Below are 22,295 nucleotides of genomic sequence, written 5' to 3'. Positions count from 1 at the left end.
TACTAAACATCCTGGTCACTCCAGCAGCATACATGCATGGAATGGGCCAAATGAAGACTGTTTATAAAAAGACTGAGTTTACATTGCCAGATGGCTGAAAAAGGCTTTTTATATGGAGACTATATCTACTCAGCACACACCATTAGACTTTTTCAAGTGAGATAGTCTTCTTCCCCATCCTAAGACCAAACTGAATATTGTTCCAGAATGTAATCTGCATTTTATTTCCCATTTTATGCAGAACTTTTAGTGCAACACAAGACAACCAAAAAAAGTACACATCAATAATGCATCCTTGTTAATTTAATCTGGTGATTTTGTCTCATGTCAGAAGGGCAAAGAAAGATAAATTTGAAAACCAAAACAGGGTAGGTCAACTCATTGCCAGCAGCAGGGGAAGAACAAAACAGGAAAGTACTAAACAGTGAAATTTATTTATACTGTGTGGTAACAGGCTCCAGAGAACAAATTGCTAGCAGAAGGAGCCACTCATTGCACATGCAAAGCTTCCCTCAAAATCAAGCAGTTACGGCTGTCACTGTGGGCAGCCAAGGAGCAGAGAGAACGAAAGAGAGAGGAAAAAGCCCTCTCCACAGATTGAAAACATTTTCTAGTTGAGGGACTCAGAGCAGAACATGGGTAGTGCCTTCTGTTTCACTTTGGTTCTAGCAAGGTCATTTCAGGGAAATGTCCACAGGAAACCACCAGGAGTGAGCTGAGCAAAGGACAAGGGAACAGCAAGAGTTTCTCAGTAAAATGTGAGCAAGTTGGAAGGACATGAATTGGTTGTCCATTCCAAGAATTTTCAGAGATTGCCCCCTTTTTTATGTTGAGAAAAAAATAAGTAGAGGACCACCAGACCTTTGGGGAGGAACCATCCATCACAATTGCCAGGGATAGTTTGGTGGGGAAGAGCCATTCTCCACTCATCCTGGAGCTATCAGTCTCCAGGGCTCTGCTGGAAAGTGTTCAGGGCCGTGTAGTTCTATGGGTGCTTAACTCATCGCCAAACCCCTGGCATGTCCTCTGAACCAGGTGATATTTATTTGGTAGCATGTTCTCTACTAGAAAAAGAACATGAAATCCTTGCATTGACATCCTCCTATTGGCTAAAGATACAGTCCTTTTCTGTATGCCACCGCAGATTAACAAGTGGCCTCTGGATCTCAAAATAAGCATCCAAAGATGTATCTGCTGGTCCATGAGGAAAGTACGCACACACATGAAAAGACTACTTCTCTCTCTTCTGTGTCACTGGACATTTCCCTGCATCAGACATCACTGAACATTCACTCAGCAGGTAGACACGGCACAAGCTAGCCTGAACCTACTTTCACTAGTGATAATCTACTCGGTATTTCACTTTTCCCATTTCTCCCCCCTCAGAAGCAGCAGTACAAAGGAGAAATGTGTCTTTGGGACTCATCTTTTGTCTTCAGTCCAGGTCACAGATTTTTTTTCCCTCCTAAAAATAGGACAAATTTATTTTTACACTAATGTGACCACAGCTCATGTGTATCTACCTGAGCTAGCTTGCTCAAGTCCTGTTACCAACGTAGCCGCATCAGCACAAGTTCAACACCAGCTGCAGAAAACATCTATGCAGCTAAGGAAATGCACAGCCAAGTAGCCACAGCAGTACAAACTCAGTGTATGCTATGTGGATGGCAGCATGCAAAAGAGGCAGTAAAAACCTGGCTCAAATAGATCTGTAAACACTGACATTAGCCTGCTTTTGTTAACACTTTCAAAATGTTCAGAGATTTTGGGTGAAAGGTGCTGCATCAGCACAAAAGCATTTTCACAGCAGTAAACACACTTGGCTGGACCACTGCCTTTGCTTGAGCTCTGATTTGCTTCAAGTAAATGCAGTCATTTATTGCATGTTTCACCTTCTCGTGGAACATCTGCTGTCTGTGAGGAGCCAAATAGCAGACAGGCTCCCAGTCCTCCTGAGATACCTCTGGCGAAGAGCATGCATAGCTTTCCTCAGAGGCCAGCATGTCACTGAACAGTTGGCTTACTCTAAACCACCGCATGATGTAGGTGTTTCCAGCTGCCTCATGAGGCATTTGTGTTAGAACCCATGTTCCTGAGAAGCCTGTGCGGTCTCAGCCATGTTTTATACCTACCCCAGGAGCAGTATGTTTCTTATAAAGCAGCTCTTTCCATACACAAAGCAGAAAATTGAGAGAAAAATGGTCGGCTCTTCATGGAAGGTCAGGAGTAATGTGAAAGTAGGGGCTTTAAGAGCTCATAACACTGCTCAGCTTATGACAAGAATGTCTCTTTGGGAACAGGGAAGGATATGAAGAAAATTATAAATAGAGGAAGACCACGAGGACAGAGGTGAAGTCAGAGGATGCTGGACAGTCAAGACACACACAATGAACAAAATGCAAACACTGGCTGAAAATGCACTGAGGAATTTACATTTCACTCAAAACACAGTGAGCCAATAAAAACATTAAAGGCAAAGGTAGATATGGCAGGAGCCAAAGGAATTTTTGCTGTAGGACTGTCAGCAGACTGAATGTAAAGTAAAAAAAAGCAGACTGAGGCAGGCTGTAAGAATCTGGCTGCAAGAAGTACGGTCTGAATCATGCTGCTCACCACGTAGGAGGCAGTGTTAGAGAGGAGGTCTGAGGGCATCACGAAGCTGCAAAAGAGAGAGAAGCTGGAGCAACCTTTGAGATAGATAGCACACATTGCTCTTCCAAAATACGGAATAGGTTAAGGTAGTGTCCAGATTCTGTATAATGTACTTTTGGAGAAGGTGAGCCAGACTTACCAGTTTAGACACTTGCAGAGTCTGGCTACTTTCATTGTCTGCAAAGGAGCTGCTCTCAATTTACACCAGCTTAAACATAGTAACCCCCTCTGCACTCAGTATTACCCATCTTAGTTTTAACCATGTAACAGCTTCAAGAAAGAGCACAAAGTCATGCTAATCCAGCCAGGAATTCCTCTGTGCTCCCTCCCACCCTGAGAAGTTTTGGATATCACAAACAAATAATGACAGATGGTGACACACACAGATGCCTGTGTTAAACTAAAGTCCAGCTGAGGCAGCCTCTACATATCTGAGAAGGTACTCACATCTATTCCCCCATTTCAGTTTTTGAAAGTTTGAGGAGAAAGAGGTGGGTTTTGTTGGGTTTTGGGGTTTTGGGTTTTTTTTTAATCTTTAGCCAAGCTGGTGTCTTTTATGTCAACCTGTTGTATTTGCCTGGACAGTTTAGCATAGATACAGGTTTCTTCATCCCTCCACCCAGCTATCTCAGGAAGCTTGCCCCACTCTAAAATAAAACAGGATAGATAAATTGTTACTTTTTATTGAAGGCTGAACAATGGAAGCTGTTTCCACGAGGGTAAGATACACCCAACTAGACAAACCATTAGATCTGGTCTATATGAAAACCAGAAGCTCTCCATCATCACTGGGCTTTGCACCTGAGGAGTTGTTTGCCTCAGTGTAAGACAGAAAATGGGTCTTGCACCTGCACCACATTGCCTGTAAGAACACAGCCAGCTCCAGGATTCACACTACCAAGCTGAGCTCCAAGGAGTGGGGACAAAGCAGGTCACACTTAAGGAGCTGATGTGATGAACAACATACAGAAGTGTGATTTTGGCTAAAGGGAAACTGAGGTCTCCATGTTCCTATGTGTTCAAGAAAAAGCTTTTACTCCTTATAAAGGGCAGTATTCAGTGACTGACTTATTTTGAAGATCACCCTCTCTTTTGATGAGTACATCATATTAAGTGTTAACAGGAAGCAAGAAGCGTGGGCAGAAAGCAAATGTGGCCAGCAAAAATGGCCAGTCACGTAGGCTGTACAAGTCTCGTGCATCAATAAGTGTATGAAAGTGACAACAGCTTTTGCAGGAGAGAATTGGAGAAGATGACCCAAAGGCAAGTAAGGTGATCTTGTTCTTGGTGCACTCTACAGGCACATGGAAGACCACCAGGGACTAAAACTTGGATCCTCTGCATCCCTGTGAGTGTTGTAAACACCTAACTATTGGCTGGTTTTGGGGAGGGAACACGGATTTCCATATCTTTGCACAACAAAACCTTCAAAAGATTTGTTTTCATCCCTGTGCAAAGAAAGAAACATCATTTTAAATCTCAGAATTTCAAGGAACTAGACGATTGTTTACGACACATGTTTGTAAAGAAAATAGTCCAGTTACGTCAAAGTACGTAATTTACCCTTACAGTACAAAGGTAAAGAGCCTTCAAACTAGACTGTTGAACTAAGAGCCAACGACAGCTACATTTTAACTTTGCATTAAAAAAAAAAAAATCTTGACCATAACTATAAGGAGGCCTACTTGCCCCATCTGCTGGTCAATGGGAAGACTTGGATTTACACTGCAATTAAAAGCATTACCACCGGGGCTCCAATTCAGTCGAATTCTCAGGTTCTCATTTCTAGCTTTAAACATGCATAAGTGCCACTGATAATAGCATTTCAGTAAGCACACAAGTACTCTGCCAAACTGAAGCCTGAAGCTTATTATTTAGCATGGCAGAAATAGGGTTATGACTTATTTATGACCAAAGAGAAAAATGTATTATTTTCAAAGGAAATACTAGGGCAGTCTGTTCAGTAACACTGGTTTGTTAATCACGAAAAATTAAATAAATATGCCTTCTTTTGTTCTGAAGTGAGCTGAGGTAAACTAATGCTATAAAATAGCAGCCTGCTGAACTCTTGTCACAAAGTAGCCATATGTATTGCAGCTCAGCAAGGTCATCAAAAGGTTACCATGCCATCTTAGGGCTTTTTTAAATAAGTATTTGTTTAATAAATAGCAAATCAGATACCCTAAAGGCTTGTTGACATTACACTTTCCTTCACTGCATGCAGTGCATCCATCCTTATGAAGTGGGTCTATTCCTTCAGGGAACAGGCTAATGTCTAGAGTGAAAATGTAAAGTTTGGGCTGACTTGAAGAGACCTTTTACTCTACCCCATGTAGAGTTGGATTTCTTGCTTTTATCACATGCCTCACTCCCATCATGTTCTCTGAGGGCACCACCTGCGCTTGTACTGTAACATCCCTCTGCTCCACAACCTCCCATGCTGGTTGCAAGTTGGATCAGATATGTCAAGAGAAAAGCTGCAGCCAAGAGAAAGGCCATCAAATATCCCGGCAGCAAGCTGCCCACCAGGTAACCCAATATACCTGCAAGCTGACCCACCACGAGATCTTACGATCTTACACCCAGCCATGTTCTCTCCACATGACTCTGCAAGGCATGTGGAGACCCAACAGTTTGCTTAGGCAGATACTCAATATGCAACTGTATTTCCTGCAAGACACAGAAGCCTTCTGCTCTAAGGACTTCTGGTTCTTGTAGATTCCAAGCAGAGACAGGACTATCAGTATGTCTATCTAGGCCCAGGCATGAAAGTTCAGAGAGGGGTTATTGTCATACCACAACAGAGAATGGTGAACCATCCTCCTCAGCAAGCAGAGCCAAATATTATCTTCAGGAAGTAGAGGTGCAACCATCTGTTTTGAGAAGATGACTATCAAAGGTAACTATGACCCTAGTTACCCAGGAAACTCTGTGAGAAAAAACCAGCCACAGCAGGGAATAGACTGTAAAGGAAAAGAAGGAACAGCATTCCCACTGAGGACCATTCAACTCAGGTGATAAATCTGAGAAGCAATTATGACTACATTTAAATATATCATTTCTATAGCAGACAGAGAAAGAAATCATCAGCAGTAGATCTAGACCTCCTGGTATACCAAGTCATACACGAAATTTCATAATGCACATGCACTATGAAAATCATCACAGAAGGTTTGCTTAGCCTCCTCCCAGAACTATATTTTAGAATTAGTTATTTGTCTTAAGGGTATGGTCAAAAGTTTCTAAAATTGCTCTAGTCCAAACTCTATAATGTAATAAACAATGGACAACAGTGTCTCAAAGTAAATACTTGCACAACCCCCCACAACTGCAGTGTAAGCTGGGATCCAACATTTCTAGCTGACATCCCTAGAGGTCATAAAAATGACCAAGAGATTTCTCAGCTGAATGTCCACCACCTCAGTTACCTAGGGACTGGGATAGAAGAAATACTGTCAGAGTCCAGAAGTGTCTGCAAGGAAAGCCCAATGAGGCCCTGAGGGCTGTCCTGTCCTGAACCTCCTCAAGTTCTCTGAGCATCACAAGCCTGCTTAGAGACTCCTTGCAGGCCCACAACCACTTGGCATTCTTGTACTAGACACCAGGGGAAGCAAACAGCTGACAGCTAAGTTGTCACCTGGGACACTGCACAGAGATGTGGACTACAGACAGTGCCCAGAACAGCTTGCAGTGCAAGCTAGTTTCCTCAAGGGCAGGTGTTTTGGGAGTCCTGTACCTGACTTCCTCAGCAATTCAGCTGCATGGGACAAGTAGCACAACTTAAGATGACTTCAGTTCTTCAGTCTGTAAAATACTGACTAATGGAAGAGGGGTCAGAATTTACACCTGAGAAAACAGGTGTCACCTCTGCCTGGCTTGTGAATTCATGCACAACCCTCCACGCATGAAGAGCTACCCAAAGAAATGTAACTCCCATAGCTCAAGATTCCTCTCTCCTGTGAGGATGCACAGCATTTAGCTCCCCAAGCAGCCACCCCCCCAGCAAAACTTCAACCCTCTTGTGCTGAGAGGATGCACCAAAAGCAGCTGGTCACTAGGAAGCTTCAAGAAACGGAGCCATAACAGATAATTGAGAAAGAGGCACCCCTGCTGAAGAAAGACACTGAAAGGATGCCGGCCCATTTTAGTAGCCACAGAGTAGTATCACTCTCAAAAGCAGCCTCCACAGATAAGAGTCAGACTTCATTCTAGTCCCTCATGGCAGACACCTTTGACAGGCTGAGTTCTGGCTTATTAGGCTGGGAAAACTCTATGCGACATCTGACTTACATCATGGGCCCAAAGCTTATTATGTCAATTCAAACTGATAAATAATCCAGAAACTGGCAAAAGCAAATGTTTGGCAAGAGTTTTGAATATAGACCACACTTTAACAGAAAGCTATGACCACAACTGCAAATAAGCCATTCAGTCTTTCTTTTACTTGTTGCCATTGCTGTGCGTGAGACAATCCTACTTATCCCATAGCTCTCCACTCTCTCCCCCACTATCAGTGTTCAGAAACTACCTTCAAATGTTATTTACGTTGCATTTGACAGATTGAGGACCCTTTATTTTCCTTTTGCAAAACAAGGTGAAACAAACATCCTGGTTCCTGGATCTGAATAATTCCATAATTAATTATGTTAGTTTCCTCCTCAATATCTTTGAGGGGGAAAAGGTAGCACTGTTCTTCTCTGCAAGAATTTTTTTGGTTACATAACAGAACAAAACACAACTTGTCTTCCCTTTTACCTTCTTCCTGGGAACTGCATTCTTCAGTTGCAATCACTCAGGCTACTGGGTGGTTTGGGGGTTTTTGTTTGTTTGTTTTTGTTTAATAATAATGCACAAGAAGAATACAGGGTTCCCCAGAGACTGAATCAGGTATTTTATATCAAAAGGAAATTTGTTTCACTGGAAAATAAGCAGCACAGAAAATACCAAATGAGAAGTTTTTCTACATTCAGATGCTTAGGAGTAGGAAATTATCCAGCTTATTAGTCTCTGTTTTGAGGGTTCTTCTGAGGTGCAGAAGTAACTATACCTTTAGTCACAGATATTCTAAAATTCAAGACAAAAGAAATAGGCAAAGCAGCTAGTATATCACTTCTTGCTACCACCATTTAAAAATATTCTTAAACATGCCACTCACTCACCAGGAAATAAACATCAGGAACTGGAAATCACTGCTTTGCCACCACTCAGCTTTGCCACTGTTGCTTTCCACCTCCTCGCAGAAATCCGGCAGCACCTTTCCGAGCACCACCTGCATCAGGGCACACTGTAACGTCCCACAGGATCAGCCAGCTCGCTTTGACATAAAACTAGGCAGAGGTGCTGGAATCAGCCCAGGGGCCAAGTCCCAGCTGGCACATCTGAAATGACTTCTGGCCCAAGGGAAATGAGAGAGGACTGTTTGGAAAGACCTTGTGTAGAGACGTTTAAAATGGTAGTAGCTCTCCTTTAGAGAAATAGAAATACTACCTAGACTGAAGACCAATAGATGGCATAGACTGTTTAAGGTGTATTGGAGGGATGGTTCTCTTCTTGTCCTGGGCTGGGCTGGACTGGACTGAGCAGCCCCCATTCCTTTGCTGGTGAGCTTGTACAAATGTGACTGTGGCTCTTGCTTTGCTGGGTGGAGAGAGATGTGGCTACCACTCATGCCCCACTGCATGGCTGCCTTCCAGCTGCGAAAGCCCTCCCGCCAAGGAGGCTTCAAAAGGGAGCATGGCTGACCAGTTCACCCAGAAATACCTCCACACCTCCCCTCTGCAAACACCTCTTCGAAAGCCTGTTCCATCCATACTCTCATTAGGAGACTACTCCCTCATCTGTGGGGAGAAAAGCAAACAGAGCTCTCTAGGAGCGTTCATTGACCAGGCCCTGCCCAGGTAAAGATTGAGACTTCACCATGACCTTCTACTTCCTTAAAAATACTGCAGGCTTAATAGAGCCTCCTGGCAAGACAGATGAATTCAGTCACTTGCATGTAGATCCCAGTGTTGGTGCCCTCAAGAGAGAAAAGAAGCTTATTATAGCATTCTTTGATTATGTCATCTAACTAACACACAGCAAAGGGACAAAGGTGAACCCTTTAATTACTGTAAGGATGTTTTTTCTCCAGGGCAGGGGTGTTAAATCCAGAGATTATCAATACCACAGGCCATGGTACAGTCTAATGAGCTTCACACCAAAACACATGATGATATTTCCACCTACACTTCAGACAAGTAGGTACTGATTCTGCAGTGCTCCCAGAGGTGATGATCTTCTGACTCATCCAAGCTTGAGGGACTAGCTACAAGACAGCACATATTCCTGAGACACCTTCACACCACATAATCCTTAGCACCTTGATCTGACTCTGGAGTTAGCCCTGCTTCCAGCAGAGAACTGGACTAGATGACCCCCAAGTGTCATTTTCAGTATACAGTCTGTGATTTTGTGATACCACTGCTTTTGAGACAGCACACAGTTGAAAGAAAAATGGAAAAACTGCTTCTACCTCAGATTTGGGATTAGGGGTTCAAGTAGAATTAACATCATCCTGGCAAAGATTCTTGATGAACCTTGTGATCAGTAAAATGGAAAAACACTGGACAGATGCTTAACACTCAGAGCAGACTTGTGGCATTACACTTTCACTTTCTTTGAGGGCAAGGATATCCTTTCCTACGCATAGTTCCTCTTCAGAATTTTCCTGTCACTTTCTACAACAGCAAAGATACAGAGTAATATTGTACTATACATAATAATTCCCCAGATGCCCAGTATCTGCAAACATAAGTGGATAGGGCCCTTCCTTATTTTATATAAAGTATCACTGTGATGTCTTCTACAATGATACAAGATGGTAAAAGCATTAGAATTATGAGAAAGACTTTCAGCATAACAGCTAGCATTCAACACAGAAATACTCCTACGAAGCTGACTGTAAAGAATACACTTCGAATATGCAGATAATTTCAAGAGCTGTCCCCTGCCATGTTTCTGAAAGAGAAGTGTAATGGTAACAAAATAGCTGACACATTAACTAGCACTAGAGAACAGAGGGTACAATTTCTATTCCCATCCAGGTAACATTAGTAAAGCAGACATGAATATTATAATTCCTTTTGTATATAGTAGAGGTACGATTTCGCAAGCTGTTTCATACACAAGGGTGGCTTTCACCCAGAATGCAGTCTTGAAAATGTCAGAAGTTATTTTCAGATAGTTGGGATATGAAAATCCTGCTTGAGATCTATTTCAGGACAGATAGACCACGAGTGAAGAAGATCACTGTACTGTAAGTAGGAACTACAATATTTCCCTGGATTTACCTTAAAACCTGAAGAGGAGACAAAATTGCTGAATTCTGAAAGAATTAAGTGGTAAGACCCTCATATTTTTTGTAGACATTTTCCCCAAGAGCCATGTTCCTAAACAAGGCAGTCCTAAATGTTTCCATGGAATGAAACTGAATTTGTGTTTATGCACTTCTGTACTACCAGCAGAACACTTAACATGGACACTTCTGATACTAGAGCTGTCTGCCTGCAAATATAGATAGCAAAAATAATCTAGATGAGAAACCTTCCATAGATTTAGGGCTAGAATTAAAACCTGGTTGTGGAGATTCGACATGACAAAAATTCAGGGGATATATTCTCTCTGGACTTTAGCAAAGCATTTGGAACGATGTCACAGGGGAAACAATTAGTAGCTGCAAGAACTGTAAGCCAAGCATGGAAGTAGCTAAAGCGGAAATGACAAATGGGAAGTCATTGGCCTGGAGGGATTTTACCGGTGGCATTCCTCAAAGAACTGTCCCAGGACAAATTTAACACAATTGTTTGGCACAAAAATTGCAGTATACTAATTAAATGTTCTGATTAAACAACTTGGGAGGCAATGTCAGAGCAAAAGAACAGCTGGAATGGTAGCTATGGGACAAAATTTAACTGCTAAATGCAATAAGGAATAATAACGAGAGTGTTTGCAATGAACCAAAAGCTTGTCAGCTGAAAGCAACCAGGAGAAATTCTGAGACATTAGTAGGATTGCCAGACTTCATGTATGGGAATGCCTCCCTCATATCCTCACAGTTCCTTACAGGCTGCTTCCTCTAGGGGTGCTGCTGGTATTGTTGCTTTGATCCAGAGGCAGAGAGTGACAGGAGAGCAGCAGAGGCTAAAAAATCACACAAGTGATGCTAAAAACATACTGAAAATGCAGGGGGAAGAAATACCCAAAGGTTCTTATGTGGGACATAGGACTGTGGACTGAACTATGAGAAATTCTTTGTTATATGGAACATCCAGCAAGCCTGTGTTAGCCACTCACAGGATGACCACAAGAATCAGGGTAATAGAGATTTCAGCAGAAGCTACAAGCAGAGAGAGATTCTTTTACTAAGATTACCTGCTTTTCAGGCTTCAGAGGATTCCTAATGGTGCTGTTCAGCCAGAAATGGCACAAGGTTCTTCTATGAACCTTCCTCATATCTGTAGATGGGAGGAGTTATGGATCTAATGCTGGCCTGCTACAATTGCTGGCACCCCAGAAGTCATACGTAATAGACAGGGGAGCAAATACTTCTGGTTAATATCCACAGTGGTTTCTCCTCATTCACAGTGGAATACATTCCTAAACTGTGCCTGAGCCATCCAGCTGTGGGAGTAAATGGGTTGCTGAGAACTCCTCCTACAGGAATTTCTGCTGAAGCAACGGGAATTCCTTCCTCCCCTACCCTGACTGGTATTGTTGATACTCACCTTTCTGAACTATGGGAAGAAGCTGATAGCAAAGGAGACACCTTTTTCTGTGACCTGGGGCCTGACAGTTACTTTTCAGCATGAGGTCCCTTCCAACACAAGTTATTCTGTGATATCTGGCCTCTCAAGGTAGGTTGGAGAAAAGGACAGGTACATAATTCCTCCTTAGATCTCTCTGCTAATGATAACCTTTGTCTTGCCTAGGAACTTTCTTTAGAAAGGGTAACCTCCAATCTGCTGGGGATGAAACAGAAAGGAGGGAAAGAGGTATCCTAATTTGCTCTGTGAGCAGCAGAGCCTATGAAGGCTGTAATCCAATGAAATTATGTGCTATGTCCCTCATGCTCCCATTCAACTGATCAGTATGCCCTGTCTCCTCTTCATATCCAGCATTCTACATCCAAGTGTTTCTCCAGCACTACAGGAAGAACATTCTTCCCTGCAGTATCTCCAGTTCTTCCTCACCTCCTTTAACTGCCCCCCAGCCTCTCATGTTCAGTACCTGTAGCTCTCAAAGAAGGCTTTCAGTTATATTTTGGTATGCCAAGCTCAGAAGGGAGGACCCATTGTTACAGAAGATAAGGGAAATAGTAAGTCTAAGTAATGGAAATTGCTGAGGCATCTGGTCCAGCAACAAAAGCTGATCAATTTTCTGCTTTTTTGTACAGCTGTAGTAACATTCATGTTGGGTTGAACTTCAACTTACATGTAGAAGTTTATACTCAAATCTGGAGATCTTCTAAAAAAACATTAGTATTGTGAAAAGCAGGTGAGTTTTCTTTTTGACTCCCAGGATACAAAATTTCCATACTCAGAACATATTTCAGCAGTATAAACTGCTGGGAAATTTCAGTAGTTGTTTTCTTTTGGAAAAGATTCTTCAAAACATTTTAAGTTCTTGGAACCAAAATATCTGATTCCCACACAAATCCAGACCAATTTTTCCTAACCATGAATAAAGCTTCCCAGACAAGAACCAAAAACGTTTTCTAGAGGATCAAAAAAACCCACACTCCTGTATTTACCTTCAATATATGCACTGCAAAGAAGGGGAGTACTATCATGGCTATTTTACAGATGGAACTGAAGCTCAAAGGCTAAATTACTTACCTGCTGCCAGACAAAAGCGTGGTGGAATATGGAACTGACTACAACAGTCCTAATTTTCAAGACAGTGTCTTAAACACTGCATCATTTTTCTTGCAAGGCCCACACAGTCTGCACTATGCACAAATAGACCTCGGATCTTGGGTACTATGCTTTGACCTGAACTTTGTTTTTTGCTCTCTCCTCTTATACATTGTGCACATAGAAACGGTGTATATTCTGCAGCACTTTCTCAGAAGCTGGAAAATAATTTCCTTTCACTAGCAAACACACTGTTTATGTTGAAAAAGCCAATACAGCTTTTCATTTACTGCTGTGTCTGCATGTTAGCATGAACGTCAGTAGGAGGGTACACAGTACTGAGAAAATGAGTAGTTAATTATTGCTAGACTGCAAAAAGTGAAAATACTTTATTTTGGTTTAGCAAACAGCAAATCACAAGAACTGCTTCTTTTTCTGGACTATTTTTCGTAGAAGGGCATACGTAGAGTAAGATTTATGATGATAACTGGAGGCTATTTGATGTGCTTTGAGTATTACTGATAAAAAAATCCACTCTCATCATTTGGAATAATCTCAATAAATAAGTACAATAGTCAGCAAGAAAAATCCCATTTGATTTTTCACAATCCCATGGGATTTGTCAAAATCCCATGAGATTTTTCTTGCCAAATATTATACTTATTTATTGAGATTATTCCTTCATGCTCGTGTATAATCTGGCAATTTGTCAGTATCTTTTGCTGTATTAAGTCCTTCTGAAGTGTTTGTACTTGAGGGTTTCATTACATCATTAACAGTCTATAAGGCTTCACAACTAAGGTGTGTTGAGACCAAAATGCCAGATTTTCTCTTTATGGAACAAGTTTTAACAATTTCAAAACATCAGCATACAACAGCAGGGCTAAATTTAGTAAAACCAGTTCCTGTTCAGATGTCAAAGCACTGTTTAAAACTTTTCTTCAGTCCTTCAAAGGTTGAACTTACATTTGTTGTTCATGATCCAGCTAGAATAAATAAGCAAAATGCATTCATTACAGAGTAGATATAACTGCTTTAAAAATATTCTAAGAAGGTATTTTTATCAAATGTTTTGTCCCAACCTTTCTATCAGAAAAATCAGAACAGGTTGATCAAAATTAGCAAACCTAGTTCCTCTGCAAAAGGCAGACCTAGGCCCTCTCACTTATTAATATTTACATAAAATTACATATAATTATAAATACATCTAACATCATTGTGTGATTCTGTAGAAAAATAATAATTTTTGAAGTTTACAAAAGTAGCAAAAATTCTTTCTTCCAGAGCAAGAGAGCACAATTCACTGTACTGAACTTCCCCTGGCACTGGGTAGCTGGGAGGAGAGGCTTATGTCCAGCATCCACGAGCAGAACAAAGCCTTGTCTCAAAGCCAGCTGCAGGACTAGGAGTTACCACAGGAGAATTGGGTCTAAAGTCTGGCAAATGCCAGAGCAATCAGCAAATTTCAGTGTAAATTCTGGAAAATTATTGCAGTACATTCCTTGTTGACTTAACAGCTTTATACAGACAGAGTATCAAAGCTTTGAAAAGGATAACACTTTAAAGCCATGGCTGATCAGCCCACTTTATTAGGTGGAACACGGTGAGTGGGAAGTGATGATCATCAAAACCAATGTGCACCATTTTCAGAGTTTAGATTCACTTCAGCAGTACTCAACAGATATGAACTGCTGTAAATTCTGTACAGGCAATTACAAAACTTACCAAGCTTTTCTGGACCAGAATGAACTAGAGATCACGACCAACAGACATGTACAGTTCTATAAATGCTAAATAAAGGAGTTCAGGTACTCAAATGTTTTGCAACATTTAAGTAACTTGAAGACAAAAGGCTCAGCACCTGTCACCAACAGCCATTGTTCTGAAACCATCTAACATTTTTCTAGGCAAGATCCAGACTCACAAAGTAAACGAGTAGCAGAGACTGTCTTATCTCGTAACTCCAAAATAAGTCATTTCAGATCCTCTGTCACGTCTTTTATCCTGAGTGATTTAGTAACTGTTCCACACTAGCACGATGTATGTTTTTTAAGCATTTATGTCACCAAGTGACAGATGCAGCATTACTGAACAATTCCCACAGTCTCCTAAAACTCTTCGTTTTGCAGCTCATTGGTTACAGATGGAGTATGTACATTTAAGCAAGGCTTTATTTTCATTAGGATATATTTTGGGTTAAACAACTTTGCTGCAACTGACTGTTAATGCCAAGTTGGATGGGGTTTCGAGCAACCTGGTCTAGTAGAAGGTGTCCCAGCTAACAGCAGGGGGGTTGGAACTAGATGATCTTTAAGGTGCCTTCCAACCCAAACCAATCTACGATCCCTTCAGTGAATGTGTGCACTCACTCTGGCTCCAACCATCATGCAAAATCACCTAGGAACTCAAAGGAATCAAATATGGCCACATTCTCCCAGCAAGCAAACTCAAAATATCCTAATGCTTAGTGATAATAGAAGACTAAATAAAAACATAAACTTAGAGCAAGAAAGGTTTGTCTGAGTGGGAGGGTAATGACAAGGACATGTAGAAATGGAATAGCAAGTAACAGAATGACAGTTTGGGAATGAATGCTGTAAACATTGAGTTGCTCATCTGTTGTCCCAATAAAACTGTGGTATCCAAAAAAACATTACAAACTAACATCTGCTAACTTTAGAAGTAACACTCACTGTGCAAACATTCTTCAAAACATATAGGATCCTGCAATGGTCTTTAAAATGTTGTGTATCATAATGAAGTGCTAAAATTAATTCAGAAAAAAATGGCATATTCAAGCTAAACGTACGTGCTACCTGATCTGTACTCAAGAACAATATTTGTTCCGTTATTCTGTAACCACAGAATCATAGAATATCCTGAGCTGGGAGGGACCCACCAGGATCACTGAGTCCAACTCCTGGTCCAGCACAGGACACCCAAAGAGTCACATCATGTGCCTGAGAGTATCATCCAAATGCTTCCTGAACTCTGTCAGGTTTAGTGTTGTGACCACTTCCCTGGGGAGCCTGTTCCAGTGCCCATATATAGGTTATACAGGTTATAGACTATTTCTTTCTGAAATCTGAAAACACATAGTTTATTCAGAACCTATTATTAGACAGACATCCAAGTGGGGTGAAGATTTTCAACAATGGCAATCCTTTACTCTCTTCTTCTAATGAACATTATACTCACCATGAAAAACTCCTTTTTAAAAAGATTCTTTAAAGAATCTGCTTTTCAACCCCAACATTTAGCGTTAATCTCCTGTATCACATGTACCGGTCCAGATTTCAGCAGCACGGAAGGTGGGCTACAGGAATTGCCCCCTGCTGGCCACAGCCAGTTCCAGCTGGATCTCCAGAGGTCCCACACTGCAAGACACGGGCTGAGCCCAGCAGCCAAGCAAGTGGCCCCTTTTTGACAAGCAGAGGAATGAGGGAAAATAAGTGAGGAACAGCAGGTGAACACCAGAATCAGAAAACAGTGCAGAGGAGGAGGTGCTCTAGGCACTGGAGAAATTAGACCCTTGCAGCCCATGGGGAAGGTCATGTTGGAGGAGATATCCATGCCACAGCAGCTGGGTATTTCCTGGAGGAATTTCAGCTCACGAAAAGTCCACACAGGAGCTGGAGAAAAAGGGGAGGAGTAAGGAGCAGAAGAATTGTTAAGAACTGACTGTAATGCCCCCATCCACCACTCAGGAGACTCAGAAGAGGAAATAGGAATCAGAAGTGAAATTGGTCCTGGAAAAAGGGAGGCAGTGGGAAGATGTTGGTTTAATTTTTGTTTCTCACTATCCAAATCTATTTTAATTGGCAATAAACGACATTAATTTTCTCCATGTTGAGTCTGTTTTGCCTGCAAAAGTAACTGGTAAGCAATGTCCTTGTGTTTATCAGGTCTCACAACTTTTGTCATTCTGTTTACTTCTCCTGTCCTTTTGAGGAGCAGAGGCAAGAAGAATATCCAGAGGGACAACTGCCAGGTGGCCAAGGTACCTCCCACACCCACTTGCAAAACAAATAAAAAAAGTACTCATTGGTTTAAAAATTTTAATGTACAAATTTACACTAACCATGTTGCATTTTCTGCACTGATCTCTCCCATTATATACTTCTACAGTGCTTTCAAAATAAAACCACAGAAAGTAAATCTCAGACTAGGGAGGAAACTGCAGCATGATTTACTCTATTCATAATTTATTCTACAAGTGTCTACAGATTCAAAAAAAATCCTTTTCCCTTTTCTCAAGGAAATAAATATTTCACCTCTATACTCAATAATCATTCAGCTCTCTAAGAGTCTGTGAGCTATGCACCAGCATCCTCTGTCAAAACTAGCATGTTTTTATCTCTTGGGATTCCAACCAGCAGCCTTTGTTGCTCCTCACGTGCCCACACAGCATATTCAGAATTCTTCTCCAGCAACACCCAAAGTCACACTTCAGTGAAAGAAGACACAGCTGAAGATGTCCGTCTTCAGTTCTGTAATATGCACAGCCGCCAACATTACTTTCTTCCAAATGGATCAGACCACACTTTTAACCCTACAAATCAATCAGCAGTTCATAATTAGACTGTTGGAGAGAAAAAAAATACTCCACCCTTGTGTATTAAACAATAAAAGAACCCACAATTTCTGCACTTAACTCGCAACTCTGCTTAAGCTTGCCAAAATACATAAAAGACAACCTCATCTTGATCTTAAGCTTCAGATAACGGAAAAATCTATCACACTCATAGGTAAGGTATTCTAATACTGTTGGATCAATCATCTAGAATTGCACCTTGCACTTAAATTTTTCTAGATTTAATTTTCCACTAGCGGATCTCGTAACTTCTCATCAGCAGCTAAATTTAGATGAAAGAGTTATACTGAGGAGAACTCCTCATCAAGTACTTGCATCTTGGATAAATGAGCCAGTCCAGTGCACTTGAATGCTCAGTAAAATAGACAGGTTTACCAGACTTCTATTTCACAACACCCTTCCTACTACTCTTCAGCATTTCACCACTTCCCTGGAAAGTACGTCCTGCACTAATGATTTAACTGATACGTGTAATAAGGACATGGCTTTAATCCTATTTGATTTTCCCCTGCTGCTGGTGTTAGGCTTTTTCAAAACTAGGAATAAATTATCCTTTAACATACTCTGTTTCATCAAGACAAGTACTCTCACGTCTTTAATTGAGAAGTGCCAACCTTGCATAATGAACGGCCCTTCCATTTACCATTATGAAGCAATGAACTATCAAGGACAGTCTGCCTACTTGAATTTTATCTCCCTCATATGCTTTTCTACACCTTCCACTGGCAACAGCAGAGATCAAAAAGCTATTACCATGGCATTCCAAATTTTCCATTACATGTAGTATAGGTTTTCTCTGAAGTGTTCTTCACTGTATTACTTAAATCCATATAAATATTCAGGACTCACTTCAAGAGGGTCTTTAAAACAATAAATGTAAACACATGAATCAAGTATACCTGCAGGCTGAATATCCTCTTGAACAATACCAGCTCGGTTTATTGATTGTTCTTTCTCTGGAAAACAAAACAGAAAGGACACTACTAAAAAAAAGAAAATACCAGATATCTTGATTGCACCCAATAAAAGAATCTTGAAAATTTTCTTAATTCTAGATGCTATACAGTAAAATTCTGCTGAGTATCCACCTACACAATGCAAATGTAGTATTCCCACTTCACTGAGAAACTAACAGCTAGTCTGTTTTGAAAGACTACAAACAATAGATAATCATCTTAAAACAACGACTACTGTTAAATAAAAAATGCCAAAATACCTGCCACGATCCAAACACTTCAGGAATGACTAGTAATTTTAGAATCTATCATTCGTATGCTCAACATGAAACTATTCAAAATATTTTTTTCTTTCCAGAATGACTTTTCTCAGGTCCTGAAAGATCTTTCAAGTAGATTTCATGACAGCACCTATGAAATTACTGCTTGTAAACTTCGTGAATTTGAGTATCAGAGGGATACTTTTTCCATACATGGGGTCTGTCTCAAGCTTTTCTTTTTTCTTTGAAAGATTAAACCATTTTCAAGAAGAGAAATGGAGAAAACTATACTATTTCCCTTATTAAATGTCCCTCCTTTTCTTTCACTTCCAGTTAAGCTCTTCACCACTGTGGTAATCTGAAGCAGCAAGTCAAAGCTCAACCAGATTAGCCTTTTGCCCACACCACTGAACTTGTGAAGCCTTTAAAAAATTGTAGGGTGCACATTCTCAGAGGAAGCTCAGAACTAAGCTCACCTTAAAACTGAAATTTTTCATCCTATCCCACTGGGAATGCACTGGCACTACGTATTATCAGGCTGTCTAGGTACAAGCCTAATGCTACTAGAGACTAGCAGGAATATCACAGTAATTGATTCTCTTTGCAAGGGGCCAGGCACTAGAAGAAGATCCAGCTTCTCCAACTCTGTTCACTGAGGCAGTAATTCCATTCCATCATTTTCAGCAGACAAAGGAACTGCCTAATTTCAAAGGAAATGGTACAAAACCCAAACAGGAAGGATGAACAAATATGGGCAAGGAATGAGACTTACTGTAGGACATAGAGGAGAAAGATATTTAAGTGGAAACTAAGATCAGAAGAGAGGCAGGGACCAAAACAGGAATCAATCTGAGAGGTCCAGGAACACACTTGGGTTGAACATAAAGAGCTGTCAATTGGTCAGGCAAAAAAAACCAGTGCAAAGAAGTAACAGGTGAGAAATACACACATAAGACATGAAACCCTCAATAGGGAGACTGGTGTGGGGCCTGTAAACAACTTGGAAAACAGGTAAGCCAGAAAAAGGATAACTAGGAAGACCCAGTCTTGAGGAGAGGGGTCTTCCCCACAGGGTGGGGAAGAAGCCAAGTCTCACAATTCAGATAATCACAAAACCTGTGAAAATGCCCCAAGCAGCAGCTGTCAAACTACTATTTTAATGAATTCACAAGGAAAAGGTCTGTGCTCAAGGCCTCAAAGTTTCATCATTGCCACTAAACATGAGAAAACAGTCTTTCTTAAAGCTAGATACAGACAGGAAAATATTAGAAACGTCAAGGCCACAAAATGAGGTGCTAAAAACCTACAAAATCATAACATTTCTGTATGAAATTAGGTCAAACTCCTTTGTGCACAATTTAAGGTTCATATTAACAATTTGATTACATACAGTTTTTCCAAGTACTTTCCATTTCATTTGTTAAATGGCTAGGAACAACTCCAAAGATGTGCGAGAGCTGTGCAGAAAAGTCTTCTTCCTGAACATTAATGTACCTCCTTTGTGTAGAATTTGGAAGATACACAAGAAAAACAAGACTGAAGAAAGAAAAGATAGCATTTCATGTTTACACAGTTGAACGTCACTCCAGATAACTAAAATCCATTCTTGCCTTTTGCAGGATTACCATGTGATGCTAAGGAAAATGTCCAGCTTTTGGGACCCAGCATGCCAAAACACAGAAATATTGAGTATTCACCCACAGATCAAGCCAATAGAGGGTGGGAGCTTCTATAGAAGTTGTCATACAGCTTACCAGACTGTACTCTGAAAATCCTTTGTACCCCAAAGATTAAATACTTCCACTCAAGTGCAAAATTCCATGTTCTTGTCTAAAGCATTATGATAATGAATGCCTGTGCCTCTCTCATATTGCAGCAATGACCATCAAGAGAACACAGCAAATGAATAAAGGTGAGACCAGAGGAGAGTTTGAGCAGCATGCAATAAATAAAGTTCAGCATCAGGTATCAAACTGCAAGTTTACACACTTGCTAACTGTGCATCACTCATTTTATTTCCTAAACAGAGATTTAAAAATCCCTAACCTATTAGGGAACATCTGCTCATGTAATTCACAAATGCAAAGGAGAAAGTGGTCCATTAATTCTGTCCTTTCCTTAATGCCAAGCCACACTTCTAATATAATATTTTTGGAAAGTATAGCATAAGCAAAAATGAATTAATAATAAGGTTTTTTAAGGACATAGCTTCCCTAAATAAAAACTTGTTTGCAAGTTAAATTTTATTTCAGCTTTGATGCAAGGCCAAAGCCCCTCCAATAAGATCAATAAGTTTGTTATCCTTTTCCTTTTTTTTTTTCTTCCTAGGAATCTTCTGTTGTCTTGGCAGATTAACCACATACATCTTCAAGTTATCACCAACATCTTGCTTAGTTTCATAAAAATTAAAGCAAGGAGGCAAGGCTGGTTCCACCAGAACTTTCCTTGGGTGGTATTTCACATGAGTTGAGGAGTAACAGGTGCTACCCCTATGACTCCCGCAGGATGGAGCACCTGCCTGGAGCAGCTGAGGCTTTGCAGCTGGACCTGCAGGTGCCTTTGAGAGCTCCCCGGATAGAGCCGGCTGTGGGCTTTGGCAGGTTTTCCGTGTTTCTGGTAGGAGAGTGGGGTTTTCCTCTGGAGTCTGTTTCAGAGACCGAGATCAGCTCTAGCGAATCATCACAACCAGTAAAAAACCTGTTACCACGCTTTAATTTAGATTTTCAATTGCAGCTGGAGAACAAAACTCAAACAGCTTATAGAATCATTGTATAATTTGAATTGGAAGGGACCTGTAAAGATCACCTGGTTTAATCTCCCTGCAATGATCAGGGGCACCTTCAACGAGATCGGGTTGCTCAGAGCCCTGTCCAACCTGACGCTGAATGTCTCCGGGGATGGGGTATTTACTACCACCTCTTTTGGCAACCTATTCCAGTGTTTCACCACCCTCACAATAAAAAAAACGTCTTCCGTTTATCTGCTCTCAATTTATTCTCTTTTAGTTTAAAACCATCACCCCTTGTCCTACTGCAACAGGCCCTACTCAAAACTCTGCCCCCACCTTTCTTATAAGCTCTCTGCAAGTGTTGAAATGCTGCTATAAGGTCTCCCCGGAGCCTTCTTTTCTCCATCAACCCCAACTCTCTCAGCCTTTCCTCGTAGAAGTGCTCCAGCCCTCGGATCTCAGCTTCTTTAGCTGCACCTCAACCCTCTACAGAAGAGCTGAAGGGTGTTCTTAATCACGCGCTGCCCAATAACTCGAGGGTTATTATTTCGTTTTTAGGTACATCCTAGGCGAGCAGAAAGCCCTCGGGAGTCACTGCCCGAGCGGCAGGCCCCGCCCTCCCAAGCCCAGCCGCGCTGGGCCGGGCCTGGCTCGCTCCCCCCGCGCAGGACTCACTGTACTCCTCAGGCAGCAGCAGAGGCCGGAAGTAAATGGGGTAGAAGGCGGCTCCCACCACGGCGGCGAAGGCGCCGAAGATGCCGAGGGTGCGGGACAACCCCGCCATGGCCCGGCGGTCCCGGCCCGGGGCCCTTCCCGAACACGCGGACAGGACGGACGGGGCGAGGACGGGATGGGCGGGACGGGCGGGGACGGGACGGGGCGGGGACGGGGCGGGACGGGACGGGCGGCGGCAGCGCCCCCCGCGCGGCCTGGAGGGCGCAGTGCGGGGATGGTGCCGGTGCCGCTCCCGCCGCAGCTGTCACCGCGGCCGGGCCGCCCGGAGCGATGAGCCCCGGTCCCGCCGCCGCCTCACCGCGCAGCGCCCCCGCCCTCCGGCGGGACGACAGCGGAGCTGCCCCGGGCCGCAGCCGCGCTGGCAGCGCAGCGCCGAGGCGCCAGGGAAGGGAGGAGCGCGGGGGCCGCCGCGGAAGCCGCCGGGAGGCGGGCGCGGCGCAGCCTGCGCGGGGCCCGCCCGGGCGCGGCGCTCCCGGGACA

At 42.2% G+C, this 22,295-nt stretch overlaps 2 protein-coding genes across 4 annotated transcripts in view; both read right to left on the bottom strand.

The window, feature by feature from the left end:
• The window catches only part of RBPJ (recombination signal binding protein for immunoglobulin kappa J region), a 148,532-nt gene extending 135,875 nt beyond the window's left edge, over positions 1-12,657 (bottom strand). For 2 of the 3 annotated variants that reach the window (XR_001920084.3, XM_018068055.3), the window contains exons 1-2: positions 12,525-12,657; positions 7,812-7,936 (exon numbers count right to left, since the gene is read on the bottom strand). Coding sequence is in view for 1 of the 3 variants with exons in the window: in XM_018068055.3 (XP_017923544.1) it covers positions 7,812-7,927 (116 nt within the window). In the remaining 2 variants the exon portion in view is untranslated. The remainder of the gene's footprint in view (positions 1-7,811; positions 7,937-12,524) is intronic. The other variant, XM_018068079.2, reaches the window with a different exon arrangement.
• Positions 12,658-16,586: 3,929 nt separating this feature from the next.
• On the bottom strand, positions 16,587-21,899 carry SMIM20 (small integral membrane protein 20). Its single transcript, XM_029962118.1, has 3 exons — positions 21,756-21,899; positions 18,036-18,092; positions 16,587-17,094 (listed from the first exon to the last, which is right to left on the bottom strand). The coding sequence occupies exons 1-3, from the start codon at positions 21,862-21,864 to the stop codon at positions 17,057-17,059; spliced, it is 204 nt and encodes a 67-aa protein (XP_029817978.1). The 5' UTR covers positions 21,865-21,899; the 3' UTR covers positions 16,587-17,056.
• Positions 21,900-22,295: the final 396 nt, after the last annotated feature.

Source organism: Manacus vitellinus, unplaced genomic scaffold (genome assembly GCF_001715985.3).
Source record: "Manacus vitellinus isolate BGI_N305 unplaced genomic scaffold, ASM171598v3 scaffold_0_pilon, whole genome shotgun sequence".
In the NCBI taxonomy this organism is placed as follows: Eukaryota; Metazoa; Chordata; class Aves; order Passeriformes; family Pipridae; genus Manacus; species Manacus vitellinus.
This window is presented reverse-complemented; position numbering and strand designations above follow the sequence as displayed.

What these genes read in the sequence shown, in the direction of transcription:
- SMIM20 (XM_029962118.1), bottom strand. Translation starts at nt 21,864, where the DNA reads ATGGCGGGGTTGTCCCGCACCCTCGGCATCTTCGGCGCCTTCGCCGCC. An exon ending in GCTGCTGCCTGAGGAGTACA is followed by an intron (nt 18,093 to 21,755) that starts GTGAGTCCTGCG and finishes TTTGTTTTCCAG; the next exon opens with AGAAAGAACAATCAATAAAC. An exon ending in AGAGGATATTCAGCCTGCAG is followed by an intron (nt 17,095 to 18,035) that starts GTATACTTGATT and finishes ATTGATTTGTAG; the next exon opens with GGTTAAAAGTGTGGTCTGAT.